At 45.4% G+C, this 22,255-nt stretch overlaps 1 protein-coding gene across 2 annotated transcripts in view; it reads left to right on the top strand.

Annotated features, from left to right (window-relative positions):
* CAMTA1 (calmodulin binding transcription activator 1) overlaps positions 1 to 22,255 on the top strand; it is an 893,482-nt gene that overhangs the window by 851,921 nt on the left and 19,306 nt on the right. For both annotated transcript variants that reach the window (XM_060141561.1, XM_060141563.1), the window contains 8 exons: positions 9,308 to 9,459; positions 12,941 to 13,137; positions 13,838 to 13,916; positions 14,166 to 14,481; positions 14,907 to 15,430; positions 20,049 to 20,236; positions 20,729 to 20,975; positions 22,142 to 22,213. In XM_060141561.1, coding sequence (XP_059997544.1) covers positions 9,308 to 9,459; positions 12,941 to 13,137; positions 13,838 to 13,916; positions 14,166 to 14,481; positions 14,907 to 15,430; positions 20,049 to 20,236; positions 20,729 to 20,975; positions 22,142 to 22,213 — 1,775 coding nt within the window. The remainder of the gene's footprint in view (positions 1 to 9,307; positions 9,460 to 12,940; positions 13,138 to 13,837; positions 13,917 to 14,165; positions 14,482 to 14,906; positions 15,431 to 20,048; positions 20,237 to 20,728; positions 20,976 to 22,141; positions 22,214 to 22,255) is intronic.

Raw genomic sequence — 22,255 nt, 5'->3', positions numbered from 1 at the left:
CCGACTTCCTTCGCTCTCATGCTAATTAGGGGCAGTTTTGCTGCCTCGAACTGCAGTTGGTTCGCTACGTGACCGACGGTGAAGTTGGGTGCTGCGTAATTCAGGTGCCCTTACATGCTGGATGCCGTGGCGTGATCCAGCGGAGCTCCTTGGGTTCCACTGACCCTTCTTGTCCTTGGAGGAGAGGTTGGACATCTTCGCCCTCATGCAGCTCCAGCTGTAGCGCTGCAAGATCTCAAAGGAGAAATCCTTGTAGATTGGCTTTGCAGCTCTCTAACAGTCTGTCTCCTCACCGCTGTTCGTTAGCTTAAAGGATTTTTCCCTGTCGTGCCTAAGACTCTGAATTCGTGAACAGGGTGAAACACAGACCAAGAAGCAATATGAATCCCCCCTCCCTGCCAATGAAGAAAGTCTGAAGAAGAATTGCTGGTGTCATTTCTAGTGTTTTGGTCCATAGCGCTGGGGAGTTTTGAAGAAGTGGAGGAGGGCAGTTTTTCCTAAGGCTAAATTTAGCCATTGCTTTGGAAAATCAGAGCTGTACAGCTTGTGCCTTATCTCCGGCCGGGCCTCACCCTCTCCTCTGCACTTGGACGTCTTCAGTAGCTCGCCGGGGAAGAGCAGCTCCCTGCACTCCAGCGGCCCCTTGATTCTGGGAAGGAATCAGGCGACTTTCCCCGTCTTTCTGAGCCTCCTGCAAAATGCAGGAGGCTTCCAAAGCAGCAGCTACGGTTCTCTACAGAAATAGCCCAAGTCATGCCTCCTTTTGCTTCATCAACCCTTCCTGCCAGCTCAGCCAAGGGCTGGAAATGGAACGAGAGACACGGCCTCTGGTCCCCAGTCCAAATAGCAACAGGAGGGCACATGTGTGCTCAAGCCACAAATAACGCGTTTTAAAATAGCAGATGGGATCTGATGATCGCGCCTTCATTCATTTACCTGCCAAGGCAAAACTTGCTCCTCTGCCCTGGCAGCAAGGCCGGCGGTGGCCCGGGTCGAGCCGTTGGAATCACAAGCTCCGGTTTGCAGATGTTATTTGTCGGCTGATTTTCAGGCCCTGCAAATCCATGCCCGCTTTCTGAGGCTGTTCTAGAAAATGTCTCTTTGGTCTCACACGGTAAAAATGGCATGTCTCTAAAACAGCTTAACCTGTTAAGCACTTTCGTAACTAATTAGATCAAGGTGTGCTGCCAGCCACTGTGTTCCAGATACTCCGTTTCACCAGGGAAAAGTAGGAATACCTAGAAGGTAGGGATCTATATTTATAATGTGACACTGAATGAATAAAGGAAAGTGACGTTGCCGTGAAATTCCAGTTTGTGTCTACGAAGGGTCAGATCTTCCTCAGCTTTTCTGCCAGGGTCTTCACCAATACAGTTACATTATTTCCTTACCTGATCCCCCAGGAAAGGGCAGCCAGCCAGGTAGATGCCTAGAGCTTTTTCACGTGCTTTCAAGGCACCTCCATTGGGTTCTGAGCATTTTGACTGCTCTTTCTTTCCCCAGGGGCTAAGGGGTAAAACTGGCTAACTGGAGTATCGTCCCTGGGAGCCCACTGTGGAGAGCAGAGGTCACTCAGAGCCCCTGCCCCAGAGTTTGAATGACCTCATCCATAAATTGGCTTCTGAAGAAGCTTAAATTAGAAAAGAATATTCCTTTCCACTGACTGGGCCCCCATTCTGTATCTGATACCAGGGATACAAGACTTGCAGACAGCTCGCTCTGGTAGAAATGACATGTGTAAGAAAATAACTGTACATTCTGGTAGAAATGACATGTGTAAGAAAATAACTATACACAGGACACAGAGCGAGACATGACGATTTGCTGGGTAGACTGGAAAGCACGTGGGTCTGGAGTCTAACCTGTGCTCTAATCCCTGCCCTGATACTTAGGACCTCGTGTAAGTAACACATTTTCGGAGCCTCAGCTTCCTCATCTGTAAAAGAAAGAGGAAAATCAGAGTTGTTTTCCAGATCAGAAATAACACATGTGGAATGTCTGGCCTACGTAGATGCTTAGTGGCAGCTACACATCATAAAACTGAAGGGATGTTTGAGCCACACTCTGAAGAATAAGAAGGTCGCCACGTGGACATGGGGAAAGGTTGGCATCACCCGAGGCGCAGAAACACGTAAGGTTCCTGACGGCTTTGGAGAACAGTGAGTATGAGAGGACCCCTAAAAAGTAGCCCGAGGCCGTCAGCAAAGAGCCTCCCCTGCCGTACCAAACGCTTGACGTTTTATTTGTAGGTCACAGGGGGGGCAGCTAAGTGTTTTTAGCAAGAGTATCTGATATAAAGTCAGAAATTGCTTCATGTTGTATTGCTCAATACAGTCATGAAAATCAATTCAGTTCCAAGATTTAAAGTGCGTTGTGCATAATCTATAGGAGGTTATGGCCACTAGGTGCGGCTGAACACCTGAGACCAGCACTAGCCTAAGTCCAGCTAGTCGTTGGTTCCTGACACAGACGCTTTCTCTCATCAGATGCCCAAACACTTGGGATTCTCCAATTTTACAGCAGCAAATCCCAAACCTTCTAAACTTAGAATATACTGCGGGTGTCTGACTTCATGAAGTTTTTTCTGTGTTAAAACTTTGGTACTGCTTAGGAATTTTAGGTCGATATTGATTGGGGACATTTTTAAAATGAGTCGCTTTGAGGGTTAGGAATCCCTGTCAAAGAGAGATGCAGAGATGACCCATGACTGCTGCTGTGCTGTGTGACACTTTGTGTGGTAGCCCTGAGGAGACACTTGGACAGGGTGAACCCAGCAAGAGTAAAGGGGACATGAAGCGGGCCAGCAGTTGGCTGGAAATGTTTTTTCATCTTCTTGATCTCTGTAGTACTCAGAGCTATTCTGGGATTAGGAGTGTATTTTTCTTTATGTTTTCTAGTGTTGTTGGAAAACTCTAGGAACTGAAGGATAACAAAGTAGTTGGATATACTACATGCTATATCCTGTACCTGTACTTCTGAGATACAGAAATTAGGCCTAGGCTTCTCTCTTTGTAGTTTGATGTATCAGGAAGATTTCTTTTCAGCATTTATTTTATCGACTTCTTATATCCAGGTAACACAGTTACTTCCACCATCATTTTATCTATGTTTAAAATGCCCCCTAGAAGGGTAGAATGAATACTGCAGTGCTGTGTTAGAGTTGGAGACATTGTATGAACTCATGTTTATTTTCATATAGATAGAAAAATAATTATAGATATGTGTGCATACATGGGCTGTTATACTTACAACTTTGTCCTGGCTCTGTGCACTGAGAGGGCCCAGGAGCAGTGACACTCCAGCAGTACTGAGCACACCTAGCACCCGGATCTTGGTTTCTAAATGCCATTCTCCAGTAAAAGAAACCAGGGCTCCCTAGAGAGACCGCTGATTCTAGGGCTGGGACAGGGAAAGTACAAGGTGAGCCTGGAGCATCCGGTAATGCCAGAAAGTAAGGAAGTGCTCGAAAAAGAAGGGAAAAAAGCTGAGGGTATGTCCAAGGGACACAGGAGCCAGCTTGAAAGAGCTCCCAGTGGCCACGCTGGGACCATTTGGGCAATTAATGTAGTATCGGATGATGACCAAAGTGTAAAATAAATATCCATGAGTTCATCCTAGTACAGATAAAAGGTTGATCAGGTAAATAAACCAAGAAGGACAAATCTTCCTTCTAGGAGAACTCCAAATAATATGTGTGGATACTCCTCTATCCACAGGGTGGAGCTTAATTCTCGTCCCCTTGCTCGGCCGGACTTAGGGACTTGCTTCCAAAGGATAGAGTAGGGAGAGAGGAAAATAGGAACTTTATCATGGAGCACTGTAGATTTATAGAGCAAATGATCACAGTCTACCTCAGCAGTACATCATCATTTACCCCTGCTTGTGTGATGGGCAGGGCACTTCCCCTCGGATCCTCTAGGTAAAAACCCGTGACTCCAGTCTAATCATTAGAAGACATGTCAGGCCAACTTCAAGGCAGGGACATCTACAAAGTACTTGACCAGTAGTCTTCAAAACTGCTCAAATTGTGACAGATGAGAGAAGAGAAAGGCGATTTAACAGCGAAATGCAACATGGTATCCTTGGTTGGATGCTGGAACAGAGAAAAATACATTAATTCTAATTCAGTTCTGATGGTGTGGTCTAACTCAAGTCTATAATTTAGTGAATAGGAGCGATATACCAGTGTTAGTTGCTGAGTTTTGACAAATGTACCCTAATTGCGTAAGATGTTCACATTAGGGGAAACTGGGTGAAGGGTATGTGGGAACTCGACTACCTTTGCAACTCATCTGTGAATCTCAATTATTCAAAAAAATTTTTTTAATGTATTATTATTTTTTAATGTTCCAGAGGTATGACTGGGTAAAAGGTCCCTGTCCAATAGTAGTTCAGACTTAAGAGAGTCTGACCACTTTTAAAAATTCAGTTTATTTCATCTTCACGGGCAGCATAGATAGTGATATTCCCATTTTACAGAGGAAATTGAGGTGCAAAATGGTCATTATTTTTCCAGAGTCACACAGTGACAGGATTAAACCTGGAGCTCTTCTCTCTACTCCAGTGTTCTTTCCACTATGTCATCGCTGCCCAGTCTAGAAACGCTGCTTCTGCTAAAAAGGGTGCAGCTCGAACAGGCTCGGGAAGAGGCTTGGAATGAACCGTGAGCCAGACTTGCTGCAAAGCCATCAGCATCATTTACCTTTTGTCTGGGGTACAGGTAGGTGGGTGCGTGTGTCTTGAATGTAGTGGGAAGGAATTGCTGCATGATAGTTGAAAGATCTCATTCCCTGGAACCACACAAGTAAATAAACTGCTTTAGAGAAAAGCAGGAGGCAAAGGCAGGCACCTGGGAAGACATCCCACTCAGAAGAAAAAGAAAGTAATAAAGAGGTAAGATCTGATGGGGATGAGAGAGGAGTGCCTGGTTAGCTGCAGAGAGCAGTGCAAGGAGGTGGATTTTAAATCGTTTTCGAGTGTCATCGGGTCTGAATTGGCCGTGTGCTTGAGAAGATGCACAGCCCAATGCTGTTGGCAGAGCCCGTGTGGATGGACCGGGTATGATGTACAGGAGGTGACATTTTGCCTGTCCACATTGGGTGGGAACCCGTGCTTCTGCTCGAGCAGGTGGTCCTGGGGTCCTTCTTTAACAAGCACTGGGGTGGAAAGAGGATTCATTCTTGAGGAAGGAGGCTGGGGTCTTAGAGCAGCAGTTCTTGAAATGTGGTCTCAGACCAGAAGCATCAGCGTCACCTGAGAACGTGTTTGAAGTGCACCCTCTAGGCTCACCCAAACCTAGCAAAACCAACACCAACACCAAAACAAGCTGGGCATTGCCCCCACCAGTGTGGTTCAAAAAGCCCACTGGGTGATTCTGATGCCTGCTGGCATCTGAGAACCACTAGGCTGAGCAGACGCCTCCGCTCGGGTGGCACACCGCCTGCAGCGGGCATGAGCCGGAGGGTGAGCACCCAGACGCCACTGCCGCCGCAGGGGGGACCCAGACGTGTAACCCTGGAGGCTCACGTGCTTCGGGAAGTGGGTGCCCTCAGCTTACTTTCCGTGCAGCCGGGTCTCACGAGGGAGCAGTCCAGTCGCTTCACTCAGACTGTCCTAAGGACAGGGGGGTTGCAACCCCTCAAAGCTGAATCACCGTTGGCTCTGTTTGAAACATCGTGGGCAAGACTGCAGCCAAATTCATCAGTCCCCTCAATCTGTACATTATTTGTTTTCCTCTCCTCCCCGCCTCCACAGTGCATTCATTTAACAACCCAGGTTCATTCAGGCTGCAGAAATTATTTGTTGGCCAACAAAGGAGCACAGGGATCTCTTCACTAAGCCATCCCCCAGTGCCTGGTACACAGTAGGTGCTCAATAAATATTTGTGCATGAACAAATAGATCTTCAAATGTACTTTTTTCATCAGAAAAAGTTTTTTGCTTCTAATTGTATTACCCTCATCCTATAATTTCACACAATATACAATTAAGATGAGAGATAGGTCTGAAATTGCCAAGTGTTTTGCAATAATGTTTTAGTTAATAAAGCTGTAAAGCCCGAAACAAGCATGAAGTTGTTGCTTTTGACTTGCCAGTCATGGAGAGCTGGACACCATCATTTTATCCATCGGAGGAAGCCTCGCAGAGGAAAGGAAGTATGACCAGAAAGGCTCTGACTCTTGATTCACAGGGTGGCACAGACCTGACTCTCTGGGATGCCAGCTCAGTTGTTTCCCGTTTTAATCATCACTACCTCCCCCCTTTGGAGTCAAGAGGCTCAGAGATGCCGTTCTGCACGATATAATTTTCTTAAGAGGCAAAAAAACTGCTTCTGAGTATCTTCACGAAGTGCTTCTCAGAGCAGCTTAATCACACGCAAGAGCTGACTGCACAGTCCACTGTGGCGCCGAAGCTGGACACGCAGCCCAAAAGCAGGGAGCCAGTGACCCCTGGGGCAGACAAGGCGTCGTGGTGACAGTGTTTTGGCGGGGAGATGCATTGGCAGGGCCTGGCTCCGCGATGTCGGGGAGGGTCGGTCTGCAGTGTCCACGCTTGGCAGGGGATGGGTGGGGGATGGGTGGAGTTGGGGGGACGAGCCGGGGCTGCCTGCACTGTCACCGCCGCAGCCAGAACAGAGCCACCCCGACGGGCGGAGCACAGCCGGGTGGCGAGCTCTGTGCCCTTCTGCCCCTTGGCATGACGTGGCATGTTAATCTTGGCCGCTGCGCTCCAGACAAGTGCAAACCGATCTCTGAGAGAAGCGAATCGGATTCTGAACGCTCACTTAATAGATGCGAGATTTGCAGGCTGGCAGAAGAAATCATCGGAACATGGCTATAGAGGCTTAAGCTGTTTCAGTGGGATGAGTGAGGGTCTCTGGGTGGGTTCAGAGATGAGTGGTTGTCTGGCTAGCAGGATCAGCAGGAAGCAGGGAGAATTTATAAACATACCACGAAGGATAACTGCTGCTCCACTTGGGATCACTCGTTTTTTCTTACCTTTCTTTTTTTTTTTTTTTTTTTTGCGTTACGCGGGTCTCTCACCACTGTGGCCTCTCCCGTTGCGGAGCACAGGCTCCGGACGCGCAGGCTCAGGGGCCATAGCTCACGGGCCCAGCCACTCCGTGGCATGTGGGATCTTCCCGGACCGGGGAATGACCCTGTGTCCCCTGCATCGGCAGGCGGACTCCCAACCACTGCGCCACCAGGGAAGCCCGGATCACACTCTTTTTGAAAGGTAAAATTCTTTGTCCTCAGTTGGCTCCAGATGGAGAAGTCCCACATTCTACAAAATTTCCATTATCTAATGAGGAGGGCATGGAGTAAGGATTCTAAAATCAACTCTGAAGTCACGTTGTTTTCCATTAGTGGTCACAGGATGACCACGGCCATGGCCAGTGCATCACAAGCAGATCCATTCAGGGTTACTCCCCCATCCGTGGCTGTGCCACTGAGATGCTTAGAGGGTCCTCAGAGTTCGTCACACCTGTCTGCATGAAATTGGAACAGAGAGACGTTACCTTTCACTTATAAAGAGGAAGGAGTTTTTCCTCTCATGTTCCTGGAAATAGCTTACTAAGAAAATACCACAATTCTTGAAAAGCAGTCTACCTCCTCTTGCTTTTGTGGTTTAGAGAAGTGAGATCAATTTGACATTCGGTATTGAAAACTTCCCCGTTTTCAATACCGAATTGAAAACGTATTTACTATCTTTTTACTTTGAGAAAAAAGTTCCGTTCCCTCGGGTAAGTCCGTCTAATCCTTGTGCATCTTCTCTTCCCATAAGTTTCCCTTCCTGTTGTCACATGGGGGCTTAGCTCCGGGTCCTGGAGACGGAGAAGCCAGGTATCTTTTCATGCCTCAGTGTCTTCATCTGTAAAATGAAGACAGTGACAGGACCGGCCTCACACAATGGCCGTGAGGGTAAATGAGTTAACATTTGTCAAGTTATTTACACAGTGACTGGCACGGATTCGGTAAGTGTTAGCTCCGTCCACTTTTTAATCTCTCGTAGGATCGATACGCTTTACCCACTAGTGTCAGGATTTACAGTCAGGATGGCAAGGAACGCTGATAAAATATTCCCCGAGGGTACTCCTTTTCATGATTCAGTTGTCTGTATTTGGAAAACAGTGACTCCATTAGCAATTTTGAGGAAGAACTATGTTGTCACAGATGTTTGATCAATTTCCCAAGACATTTCATTCACATGCCACAAGGTGATGCTGATGGCTGGCACGTTTATCTGGGACTTACCCATGTCCTGGGCATTTTCATCTGTTACTTCATTAAATTCTCTCAACACCCCTCGGAGGTAAGGACAGTTACTATCCCCATTTAAGAGTTACGGAGGGCTTCCCTGGTGGCGCAGTGGTTGAGAGTCCGCCTGCCGATGCAGGGGACGCGGGTTCGTGCCCCGGTCCGGGAAGATCCCACATGCCGCGGAGCGGCTGGGCCCGTGAGCCACGGCCGCTGAGCCTGCGCGTCCGGAGCCTGTGCTCCGCAACGGGAGAGGCCACAGCAGTGAGAGGCCCGCGTACCGCAAAAAAAAAAAAAAAAAAAAAAAAGTTAAGGAAACTGAGACACCAGAGGTTTTGTTCAAAGTTACACAACCATCATATGGCACAGCCAGTGTTCTTAACTGTGTCCTGATTGGTCCTTACCCCCCTCTCCAGCTTCATCTTCTGCTCTTCTCTCTGCTGTGGTCCAGCCACATGGCTTCTGCTCCTGGAATGTTCTGCCTCAGGGCCTTTGCATTTGCTCTTACCTAATCCCAGCTCTAATGTATGTGTGTGTCTGTGGCTAGAGCCTGGATCAGAAAATCTTTTTTTTTTTTTTTTTTCCAGTGTGTGGGTAAAAGATACTACTTAAAAAAAAAATCTAGATATCTGTATCTGTGTGGGGTTGTGTGTGTTCTTCTTTCCCATAGTGATTGCTTTCTTCCAGTGATTTAAATTAAATTGTATTCATTTCATTTGTTTGCTCTAGGGGCCTTTCAACCAGATCTCTCTTCAAGGTTTCCATTGGGGAATTTGCCAAAGAAATGAGGTCCAGGAACCTGAAACCAGGACCTTGACAAAAAGGGGTTTTCTGTTCCTTTCGCTGAGAACTTTGGGCTGCTGTCGAGGCTGCAGTCTTATGTGAAGTGTCAGGGTCACTACCGCGCTGGAGAAATCCAGCCTGGGCAAAGCCCGGTGATTTGGTTGGGTCGGTGGCCATCTCGGATGCCCGTCCTGCAGGCTCGCCTAGGCCACGTGATAATGGCCCTTCTTCCAGAACACAACCTCACTCTTCCTTGTTCTGCCCTAGATAACCAGTTCAGGATGTCCATCCTTGAGCGACTGGAGCAGATGGAAAGGAGGATGGCTGAGATGACCGGGTCCCAGCAGCACAAGCAGGGGAGCGGAGGAGGGAGCAGCGGAGGGGGCAGCGGTAGTGGGAACGGAGGAAGCCAAGCTCAGGTACGAGTCTGCGCGGACTGTCGCCTTTCACGGTGTCTGATGTTTTACTGATGTGCGAGGCTGTCGATCACAAGTCCCTTCTCTGCTGCTGCTGGCACCCTTCCTGGAAGAGGCAGGAGGCAGGGGGGTGCTTTGCAGTCCCTGTGTTTCTGAGTATTCAACTCTGTGTTAGGGAAGAAGCCTTGGACTGTGGGGCTTCTCAGTGGTTCACCTTCCTAAGCCTTGAATCACTTACTGATCTCAGAACTCACTGCGGTTATCTGACAGCGGGAGGGCGGGCATCCAGTGACAGAACAGAGGCCAAGAGATGACTCAGATTTGCTGGGCTCAGAGTTCAATTAGAACCTATTTTGTGTTTTGTGTTCTATCTTTATCTTAAGTATAAATAGAAAACATAATTGTTTTATAGGGGCCCAGAGAAACTGTTTCTGTAATTTTTCAGTGCAGAATAGTAGAACACTATACATTCTGTCGTTGTTACAAATGCTTTTTCATCAGTTCCGGGATGAACGCATTATTATTGTCAGGTACGGGGAAATCATCAAATATTATTTTAGAGTCCCATTAGTCTTGAAGGCTTTATGTCAATTTCATTTAGGAGCTTCATTTTGGGGAAGTTTCCTAGGCAGAAATTATTTTTCAGGAGGCCCTAGAATGAATTTTTTTTAATTAATTAATTAATTTTTTTTTTTGGCTTTGTTGGGTCTTCATTGCTGCGCGCAGGCTTTCTCTAGTTGCGGCGAGTGGGGGCTACTCTCTGTTGCAGTGCATGGGCTTCTCATTGCGGTGGCTTCTCTTGTTGCGGAGCACGGGCTCTAGGAGTGTGGGCTCCGTAGTTGTGGCGCACGGGCTTAGTTGCTCCGTAGCATGTGAGATCTTCCCGGACCAGGGATTAAGCCCGTTTTCCCCTGCATTGGCAGGCAGATTCTTAACCCCTGCGCCACCAGGGAAGTCCCCTAGAATGAATTTAAAGGGACTGATGGTGTTTCTTACCTCCACCACCGAGACATCACCTAAAAACCTCAAATAATTCCCCCTCTTTCTCTTCAAGATGAATGTTGATTTTTTTCTGAACAATTATATTTTAAAGTGAACATTTGGAGTTTTATGATCCTTGTAAATATCAAGTGTTAGTAATATTTTTAATAATAGATGAAACACATCTATTTCATCACAATAGATGAAAACAAAGCATACGGTACCACACCCCCGAAACTAACCTTTTTCCGGGAATTTCCTTCTTATTTCTCTCCTATCTTCAGAAATCAGTGGAAAAGGAAAGACTTGGCACAAAGGAAAATATTATTAAGGCTTCCTGTCCACCTGATACTACTGTTTTATAAAAAGAAGTAAACATTATTTACTATCTATCTCATGGCTAAAGTAAGAGATTCCCACGAAATCCTTTTTCTTTCACCAACAAAGGCTGCATAAAGGGAATGGAGAGTAGTGTCATTTTATAGCTCAACTATCTGGCAACTGGCCTATTGTCTGATCCCATATTAACTGCTACTGAATACTCTTTCATCAGTTTAAGCTGGCTTCGATAAACATCTGTGTCCACCTTATGTGATAGAGGTGGAGCTGTTTTTGTTAATGCAAAGAAATTCCCTCTTTGCTCACTACCCAGTGACTTCCGCGTGCCCCTGAATGTGTCTGTCTGGGCCTTTCGAGTCAAGGTCATTCTGCTGAAGGTCGGGGTTGCCCGGCTGTGCTCCTCTAAACATGTCACGACAGTTCTAGTGAGGGTGACATTAACCATCCTCTGCCTTTTTATTTTTGCAGGCGTTTTTTTTTTCCAGATTTCAAAACAAAAAACAATGAGGAGCAACAGTGTTTCTGTAGTAATTGAATTTCGTGGGGTTTGTAACTGGACAGAATACCTTTAAAATAATACCAGAGAGGAGAATTAGACCAGAAGGGCCACTTATTCGGGGTGGGGCAGGGGCGGGGGGTTGTGAAACCTAAAAGTGCTGGAGCAGAGACTCAGATAAGCTGTTGAGGTTCCTAACTTTGATTTTATTTTTCTTCTCTCACAACCTCCTTTTACAAAAAAGAGAAGAAAGCCAGGTGGCTAACATGAGTGAATTTCTCTTTCTCGTGTGCCTCTGTGGTTAGCAAGAACGCTTAAATTTCAAGGTCTCTCATGCCTTCCCCAGTGTCCTTTTTGTTTTATATAAAGGACTGGATTATTACTGGATTTTTTAAAATCTGTTTTTTTGTTTTTTTTGCGGTACGCGGGCCTCTCACTGTTGTGGCCTCTCCCATTGCGGAGCACAGGCTCCAGACGCGCAGGCTCAGCGGCCATGGCTCACGGGCCCAGCCGCTCCACGGCATGTGGGATCTTCCCGGACCGGGGCACGAACCCGTGTCCCCTGCATCGGCAGACGGACTCTCAACCACTGCGCCACCAGGGAAGCCCTAAAATCTGTTTTTTCAATTGAGATATAATTGACATATAATATCATATTAGTTCCGGGTGCACAACATGGTGATTCGGTATTTGTATACATTTCGCCAAATCATCACCATGATAAGCCTAGTTAACACCCATCATCACACATAGTTACAAACTTTTTTTCCTTGTGTCGAGAACTTTTAAGATCTGCTGTCTTAGCAACTTTCCAGTATGCAGTACAGTCTTATGAACTATAGTTGCCATGCTGTACATTACATCCCCAGGACTTATTTGTTTTATAACTGGAAGTTTATAACTTTTGACCCCCTTCACCCATTTTTCCCACCTCCTCCCCCTACCTCTGGCAACTATCAGGCTGTTCTCTGTATCTATGAAGTCAGGAGGCTTTTGTGTATGTGTGTGTGTGTGTGTGTGTGTGTGTGTGTGTGTGTGTATGTGTGTGTGTTAAGATTCCTCATGTAAGTGGCATCATACGGTATTTGTCTTTCTCTGACCTATTTCACTTAATGTAATGCCCTCAAGGTCCATCCATGTTGTTGCAAATGTATTACTGGATATTTCTAAGTGCTTCTTTAGGGAGAAAAATCCCCATCTAAGTGACTTAATTCTCCTTCAGAAGGAGCAGGGGAGTCAGGAGCTCCAGGCAGCCGGTGTTGGAAGCATAAGTTACCCTGCCTTACTCTCCCCTGACAGTTTACTGCCTGCAGTGTTTACTTCAGCTGGGAGGCTGGGGCCACGTTTTCTGTTCGTTTCTTTTTAGCAGTATATACTTTCCCTGAGCTGGATCAGCACGAAGCTCACAATCAGAGCGTCAGCTGCAGCAGACAGACTCTGACGTCCTTAGAGTTACAGAAAATTACCGTGTGCCCGGCTGCGGACATGTGCCGCTGAGCTGGACGCAGCACGTTCTGTTCTCCCTTTCGAGATGTCTTATTTTCAGCTTCATGCTTCCCGTTTTCCGCTGCAAATCATAACGCACTGGTTTCCCACCCTGGCATCCGAATGCTGACTTGGTACAGGGCCTTTGGTCCTCCGATCGGAACACGTGCCATTTCATTACAGTGCGCGTCTGGCCCCGGGACCCTGGGGAGCTGCTTTGAGAGCCGCGTGGTTGTCGTGTGCGAGAAGATGATGAGCCGGGCCTGCTGGGCAAAGTCCAAGCATCTGATCCACTCAAAGACTTTCCGTGGAATGACCCTCCTCCACCTGGCCGCAGCCCAGGGTTACGCCACCCTCATCCAGACCCTGATCAAATGGCGGTAAGGCTGGGGCCAGACGGACGCTGTCATCCTCACCCCTCAGCAGGCGTTCCTCTTAGGGTGTCCAGTGGTGGAGGGAAATCTGGCTATTCGGGGAGTGTGGTAGCCTGAGAGCAAAGGGCTCTCTCTGTGGACAGTTCCAAGAAGTTCTATGAACTTCTGCCCGAGAAGTCCTGAGTGAGATGTTGAACTAAACATTGGACGTTTGTTTTTTTTTTTATAAATTTATTTATTTATTTTTGGCTGTATTGGGTCTTCGTTTCTGTGCGAGGGCTTTCTGTAGTTGTGGCAAGCGGGGGCCACTCTTCATCGCGGTGCGCAGGCCTCACCCTGTCGCGGCCTCTCTTGTTGCGGAGCACAGGCTCCAGACGCGCAGGCTCAGTAGTTGTGGCTCATGGGCCCAGTTGCTCCGCGGCATGGGGGATCTTCCCAGACCAGGGCTCGAACCCGTGTCCCCTGCATTGGCAGGCAGATTCTCAACCACTGCACCACCAAGGAAGCCCAACATTGGACTTTTTATTTCCCCTGGGCCTCTGGCAAAACAGAGAGCCCAGAGCACCCTAGGGAGTCTGGGACGCTATTTCCTCACGCCAGGAATGTGAGACGCCCAGTTTGGTTTCATCTCTGTGGGTTTCATAACGTTCTGGTATTTTTTAACGTGGATTCATTGTGCAGTAATTTCTGGTGCTGTTCGTTCCAGCACAAAGCATGCAGATAGCATTGATTTGGAACTGGAGGTTGACCCCTTGAATGTGGACCACTTCTCCTGTACTCCTCTGGTAAGAAATGGGTTCATTTATTCCCCGAACTGTTTTTCTAGGCTGGCATAGGGATGTGCTTGGTTCCCTTTGTATTATCCCTCGTTGAACATACGACATGTATCAGAGCTACTTTGTAATGGTAACGTTTTATGGCCCCCATTGAGATCGGTGCCAAGGACCAATTAGTCAATTGGCAGCAGTGGCAAAAGTCAAATACGTTTTTTAACTCGTATTGAGGAAGCTCGCTTTGTCTCTCTCTTTTTTCAGATGTGGGCATGTGCTCTCGGGCACTTAGAAGCAGCTGTCGTGCTGTACAAGTGGGACCGTCGGGCTATCTCTATTCCGGACTCTCTAGGAAGGCTGCCTTTGGGAATTGCCAGGTCAAGGGGTCATGTGAAATTAGCAGAGTGTCTGGAGCACCTGCAGAGGGACGAGCAGGCTCAGCTTGGCCAGAACCCCAGAATCCACTGTCCTGCAAGTGAGGAACCCAGTGCAGAGAGCTGGATGACCCAGTGGCACAGCGAAACAATCCACTCCCCAGAAATACCCAAAGGAGTCACCGTCATTGCAAGTACCAATCCAGGTAAACACTTTAAAGGATTACATCCCAGAACTTGGCAGATTTCCCGTTTGCTTTCGTACAGCTACCCTCAGGAAAGTCCATAGGATATTCACGTACATTTAAGGGTTTGGGGTTTTTTTCTTTTTAGTGTTTCTAATTTTCCTTTTAGTTATTAGAATGCCTAGTGCTTCCCCTGGCCCATCCCACCCCAAAACTGCAGAAAGTAGAAAAAAAAAAAATCTATGTTTGTGCAAGAAAGAACTACAGATTTTGGAGGAGGATTATCTGAATATAGTATATGCTACTGGGGAATATTGAAATGTTAGGGACATGTCTTGAGTTCTGGCTTTGCGCTTTGTGTCTCTCAGGCACAGAGAAAGTGTTAATTCTTTAGGATTCCTAATTGTATCGCCTGTCCTGACTATCCTTTCTACTGTACTTTTCAGAGCTGAGAAGACCTCGGTCTGAACCCTCTAATTACTACAGCAGTGAGAGCCACAAAGATTATCCAGCTCCCAAAAAGCATAAATTGAACCCTGAGTACTTCCAGGCGAGGCAGGAGAAGCTGCTTTCCACTGCACTGAGTCTGGAACAGCCAAATATCAGGAAGCAGAGCCCTAGTTCTAAGCAGTCTGTCCCCGAGACAATCAGCCCCAGTGAAGGAGTGAGGGACTACAGCCGGGAAATCTCCCCTCCCACTCCAGAGACTGCAGGATTCCAAGCCTCTGGATCTCAGCCGGTAGTAAAGTGGAATTCCAAAGATCTTTACATTGGTGTGTCTACAGTACAGGTGACTGGAAATCCGAAGGGGACCAGTGTAGGAAAGGATGCAACACCTTCACAGGTGCGTCCACGGGAACCAATGAGTGTCCTGATGATGGCTAACAGAGAGGTGGTGAACACAGAGCTGGGGTCCTACCGTGATAGTGCAGAAAGTGAGGAGTGCTCACAACCCATGGATGATATACAGGTGAGCGTGGGGAAGGTAAACCTGCAGAGGCTGGTCCATCCGTCCTAGCTTCCTTGGTCTTTACTGCCAATTTCCAGAGGTCATGTCATTTTCTCACCGGCGAAGGGTTCGAAGTCTGGGCTTATATATAAGAATTTTGGCGTGTCTTCTTTACTTGGGCCACATTTTCACTTGTGAGTCAAGCATTGTGAACAGGGCCTAAATACCAGGGACCCAGATCTCAGTAGAGCCTTGTACCAGCTCCTCAAAACTCCTACAATAAGTCTTTTGCTCCCTCCTTGCATCCAGGGTGACTGATTTTGCCGTTTAAATACTAGTTAGAGTCACAGCCTGATAATGGCTAAAACAGGAGGCCTGTGGGTAGAATTTGAATGATGTAAGTGATTTGATAAGCACAACAAGCATCTAGCCCCTGTAAAGGCATATATCGTCTGAGGCTCTCATGAGGTGCAGTGGAATATCCCCAAAGCTGATAATTGACTGCTTTTATGATAAATCCAGGATCCTTTTAGGGCATCACAGTTGTTATAGATTAGGAGAATACATACTGAAGTAAATTTGAGGTTAGGCTCTTAAACAAGCAAATTCCATTAATTAAAATATACTCTATGCGGAGGACAAAAATGAGCATCCTCAGAACATGTGTCTGACTTCCTCTCTTTCCCTTTTCCCATCGACAGAATCCAAAACAAATATAAAAGGAGAAAACTCCCATAAGAAATTCACTAGGGCACCTGTGCCTGTAGAAATGATGGGGATCTCGTATCCCAGACAGCATTCCTAGATAGGTCTGGTTGCTAAAACACTCCTGTTCATTGCACCCCAGGGGACCCTTCCTACCAGCCCCTACTGTTTAGCACAGGACAAGAATCATGCACGCTTACCAGTATGTTTCCATCCCTGGTGCGTGGTGGGCGCCGCACTACTGATCTACCAACCACTACAATTGTGGGGAGGCCTTCCCCAGGAAATCAAATAATATTTGAGATGAGGGGTTGGCACATTTTTTCTGGAAAGGGCCAAATAGTAAATATTTCAGGCTTTGTGGCCAATACAGACTTTGTCATGACTATTCAGTCTGCCTTTGTAGCACAAAAGCAGCCTTAGACAATATTAAACAAATGAGTGGGCCATGTGCCAATAAAACTTTATTTACACAAACAGTTAGCTAGCTGGATTTGACCTGCCATAGTTAAAGCCCTGTTTTAAACAATTTCTGATGGAGCCCATACTAGATATTAATTCTGAGCAATCTAGAACAACATTTATAAATATAAACATATAATAATAAATCACCAGACTATGAAAATCAGCAGCTTAAAAGAGGGGGACTAAGATGAGCGTCTAGAACAGTGCTGTCCACCAGAACTTTCTTTAGTGATGGAAACATTCTATGTCTGCCCTGTCCAATATGGTGGCCAGTGGCCATGTGTGGTACTGAGCATTGGAAATGTATTCAGTGCGAATCGGGAATTGAATTTCTAATTTTACTTAAGTTTAATTAATTTAAGTTTGAATAGCCATTGGATAGCACAGCTTTAGAGCAACTGGCCCTTACTGAAACAGTTGATGCAGGAAATAGAAAATAACCTAAAAAAAAATCTACTTTATATTTTCACTGAAACTTCAGAGAATATTTTACTAATTTAAGACCACATACCTATGAAAAAAGCAGCAGTCTAAAGAAGCATTTTAGCCAAATGAAAAAATTAACAATTAAAATTAATGAAATAATTCAAGAAATGGCAAGCCAGAGTTCATGGAGGAGTGAACAGTAAAACCAGTAATACTGATATCTCTGAATAATTATTGATAGTGTGGTTGCACAATAAGCAATTCTTTAAATAAAAGAGGAATAATGTTTCAAAAAATAACCTAGAACTAAGATTCTAAATTGTTTTAACAAAACCAGGGAGGTAGGGAAAGGAAGGTAAAAGTGTATCAAAGCAGTTCCCCTGTCCAGGGAAAATCAAAGTTTGTTCCAATTATTATATTGATAGATATGTGTAGCCTGAATTATGCTTGTTAGAAATGTCAAGTTAATAGGTAGTGTTAAAACAGGCTACAGAATTTCTATGTCATTTAAGGGGGAAAAAAGAAAATTTGGCCCATTCAGGAAAAGTTCAGTAATGGTAATAAAGAAAGAAGCAACCACAGAAATAATACTCTATAACATAATATTATAGGAATATTTTCAAACATGACTTATTCCCACTTTGGAAACTGTTAATTCTATTAAAAGATTCTCAGATTGGGTTAAAAAAAAAAAGGAAGCAAAATATACTATATACTGCTTGTAAAAGAATTTAAATGAAATGAAACAGAAAGAATGAAAATGATGTGATAGGTAAAGATATAACAGACAAATGAAAAGAAAAAAGATAAAAAGTACAGGTAAGGCAAATATATATATATATATACAAATATATATATACACAAATATATAAATATAAATATATATATATAAATACAAATATATATATATACACAAATATATATATATATATATATACAAAATTTGTCAAAACGATATGACTGTAATGAGCCATTATGCACCTAACAATGTAGCTTCTAAATACTGAAGCAAGTAAAGATTGAAGAAACGTGGAACCATAACTATAATCATAGTGTGAGACTAACACAATTGTTTCAAAATTTGTCAGCTCAAGTATGAAGAGGATATGAAAATATTGACAATACAATTAGAAAGTTTGACCATGTATATTTATGATATATATATAATTATGTAGATGTATGAATACACCTAGTAAATATACATATCAGTGTTCTTTTTAGATATCCAAGACCATTTATGAAAACTGCTCATATACTAGGACCCAAAGAGAATTTAAATAAAAACCCAACATGATTTGAATAAAAAACCTGAAAGTCATTTAAATTCCATTGCCTTTTGTAGCTATCACAATGAAAAACCAGCTACTTGGTATCTCAAAATGTTGCATTTATTATGATATTAAGGTGTTCTTACACTGACACGTGTTTATAAAATAGAGGGTTTGGGAGAGGAGTGACTACAGATAGTTATAAGCTTCAGTCTCAAGAAATTCCACTTTTTAATAGTTTCATGAAAAAAAATCAAGGTAGGACTTACCTCCTCCTGTTTGACTCACAAACCAAGAGAGCCAATATAAAAGGAAAAGAAAAGCTGTGATATTTTTTTCCTTAAATGTTTCCATTTTTATTCCTGTCACGATAATTCTTGTTCTTTGTTGAAAATTTAGAAAATTACCCAAGATAAGTGTTTTTAAGAGTTTTATTTAGGTGTAATTTACATACCATAAAATTCACTCACTTTAAGTGCCCAGTGTAATGAACTTTTGTGAATTTATACAGCTGTGCAATCATCGCGGTCCCATTTAGAGCACTTCCATCACACCCCAAAAGTTCCCTGTGCCCCTTTGCAGTCACCCTCTGTTCCCATACCAGCCCTGGGCAACCACTGATCTGTTTTCTCTCCCCCAGAATTTTGCTTTTTCTAGAAATGTTGTATAAATGGAATCATAACCTGTCATATTCTGTGTCTGGCTTCTTTCACTTAGCATAATGTTTTTCAGGTTCACGCATGTTGTAAGATAAGCATTTTGTCATTTTTGTATAGATCCTTTCAGAACATTTTCAATTCACTTAAAAACTTAAACTGCTATATTTCAACTTCCATTTTCAAGAGATGTGCAAGGAAACTTTTAAAAACAAGGTCATATCTCTGATTCTGACCAAATATATCTACTCCAGACTAGTTTTGAGGATTCCTAAATGTATCCATTAGGAATGTATTTTGGGTGCAGGTATCAGCAACCTAACTCCAGGGGTTTAATAAGAAAATGACTTATTTTTCTCACAGAAGTTCAGAGGTTCAGTTGCTCAATAATGCCATCCGGGACCAGGATTTTTTCTGGATTTTCTGTTCTTTTGCCTTTCGTCTTCGTGCTTGTTGCTTTATGGTTGTAATGTAGCTTCTGGAGCTCATCTGTAGTCAGAGCAGGAAGAGGAGGGGGAAAGGGCCAGGTGCATCGATACCTTTCATCAGGAAAGCAAAACCTTTGCCCAGAGCCCACCCAGCAGACTTCTGTGCAGGCTCCTGTCCAGAAGTGGGTCACGGATCCTCCCCTCCTTGGTGCACAGAAGGTGGGAAACCAAGAAGGGGATTAGGATAGTTGGCTTGTATCAGTCACGAGCTGTCCCTTGGATGTTGGCTTGTTGCTGCTCTCTACAAAACTGGGGTTCTCTGGGCAAGGCACAATGGGGTGATGGTGGTCAGGTAACCAGTAGTGTCACTACAATAATATGACCAGGACCGCCCAGTCATAGCATCCTTAACTGGTTGATCCTAGCTGAGAGTGGAAAGTAGGCACTAGCCAGACGTTCTCGAAGACGTAAGGTTTGGGACCAAACTGTGATGTGGAGGTAATCAGATCTGGGATCTCAGCACGTTCAGGTGAATCGGGAAACCTTACGATGAGATGGGAGGGCACTGGACTGAGGTGTAAGCCCGCCCTCTCCCCTTTCTTTCTTTCCACGGTGGGGCGAGTGGGGGTAGGCCTGGATAACCTCTAAGGTGCCACCCTGACCGGAGTGTTCTGTGACCTCTGGGCCCCAGGTGAACATGATGACCTTGGCAGAGCACATCATCGAAGCCACCCCTGAGCGGATCAAGCAGGAGAACTTTGTGCCCACCGAGTCCCCGGCATTGGAGAGGACAGACGCGGCCACCATCAGCAGTACGATGAGCTGGCTGGCCGGTTACCTAGCTGACGCGGACCATCTGCCAAACGCCGCCCAGATCAGGTCAGTAGTGTTTGTGGGCCACTCCCCAGGGCGAGCTCCTGGGTTTACGTGGAGGCTCCGGAGGTCCACTGGATCGGAGGAGTTCCGTGTAATGAAGGGCCTTGTCAAGGAAGGAAGGAAGCGTTAAGACGAGTTCCATTGCCTCTTCCAAGGCCCCCTCATGTCCTCACCTCCCCCGTGATTTTTCTTCCCACGTCCGAGCGCAGGAGATGATGTATCCTGGTGTTCCCCCGCCAGTTCAACTGAAGTTTCACGATTGGATAGTGGACTCAGTGGATATAGTACTTAGCACAGTACTAAACTCATAACAGGTGCTCAGTGTGAAGTTACTAATTGAAGGACATTCAGAGTCTGCTTAGCAGCTCTCTGGACTGAGTGAAGGCATATCCCTCATGGTCCACAGTAGGTACCATCTTGTCTCGTTGACCAGCGTGCAATGCATCCTGCAAACCAATCACCAGCCTCTCTCCCCTGTGTCTCCTCTTGTTTCAGAAGTGCATATAACGAGCCTCTAACCCCTTCTTCTAATACCAGCCTGAGCCCTGTAGGCTCACCAGTCAGTGAAATAGCTTTCGAGAAACCCAGCCTTCCCTCCGCCGCAGACTGGTCTGAATTCCTGAGTGCGTCTACCAGTGAGAAGGTGGAGAATGAATTTGCTCAGCTGACTCTGTCTGATCACGAACAGAGAGAACTCTATGAAGCGGCCAGGCTTGTCCAGACAGCTTTCCGGAAGTACAAGGTAAAAGACAACAGAGTCCTGATGCGGTGACACTCTTAAGGTCGGGAAAGTCAGAGTCGTTCAAACCAAAACATATGCTGTTTCCTTTTTTTTCTTCTGAATCAATAGAATTGTTATTTGACATTATTAATTAGGTCCCATGAGATTATTAATAATTGTCAGAAGCTTTAGTGAAATAAAACTGACAAGTAGTGTGATGGTTGTCACCATCTGAACTGACTGTTGGTAATAATAATGGATATTTATTATCTAATTAATATAAAGTAAGTTGACACCTCTGCCGCAAGGAATTTATGACCTAGAGCAGGGGTTTCTAGCTGGAGGCCTGGTGACTGATTGTCCTAAAATTTTATGGTAAAGTGCATTTTTGGTGGGAGAGGGTCCAGAGCCTTCCACAGTTTCTCAGAGGAGTCTCTGACCTTCTTAAGAAGGTGTTACGAGCCATCGATCATTGATCCAAAAGTAGAGGACCCAAACTTCCCTGGTGGCGCAGTGGTTAAGAATTCATCTGCCAATGCAGTGGACACGGGTTCGAGCCCTGGTCCGGGAAGATCCCACATGCCACGGAGCAACTAAGCCCGTGTGCCACAACTGCTGAACCTGCACTCTACAGCCCGAGAGCCACAACTACGGAGCCTATATGCCACAACTACTGAAGCCCGTGCACCTAGAGCCTATGCTCTGCAGCAAGAGAAGCCACCGTAATGAGAAGCCCGTGCACCACAACGAAGAGTAGCCCCCGCTCGCCGCAACTAGAGAAAGCCCACGCGCAGCAACAAAGACCCAATGCAGCCAAAAGTAAATAAATAAAAACAAAAGTAGAGGACTTGGTGTTATCTTAGGAAAGACAGCAGAGAGCAGAAATTTATAAGGACAAATAGTGCAATACCTAATTCTTTAAATACTTTGAAAATGAATATTGTTTTAGGCCTCCTAACATCCAAATATGATGGTTCTATTTAGAAGCAGGAATAATCAGAGAGTTATTCTGTAAATTCATTTTTTTAATTTATCCTGATACTAACTTATCACTGCATTTTGGTAAACCTCTGGTCTCAGTTCTGAGAAAGTCAATTAAATGAGTCATGATTCCATTTAAGTCTTGGGAAAGTTGCATTCTTCATACTACATCATTATTTCTTTTCTTGCCTCACTTTCCCTTGAAGGGCCGACCCTTGCGGGAGCAGCAGGAAGTGGCAGCAGCTGTCATTCAGCGTTGTTACAGAAAATATAAACAGGTGAGCCAGCTTCTGGGTCGCCATGGGAACGTGCCTTATTCA

This window comes from Lagenorhynchus albirostris, chromosome 2 (assembly GCF_949774975.1).
Source record: "Lagenorhynchus albirostris chromosome 2, mLagAlb1.1, whole genome shotgun sequence".
Classification (NCBI taxonomy): domain Eukaryota; kingdom Metazoa; phylum Chordata; class Mammalia; order Artiodactyla; family Delphinidae; genus Lagenorhynchus; species Lagenorhynchus albirostris.
Note: the sequence above shows the minus strand (reverse complement) of the source record. Positions and strands in the feature narration are given on the sequence as shown.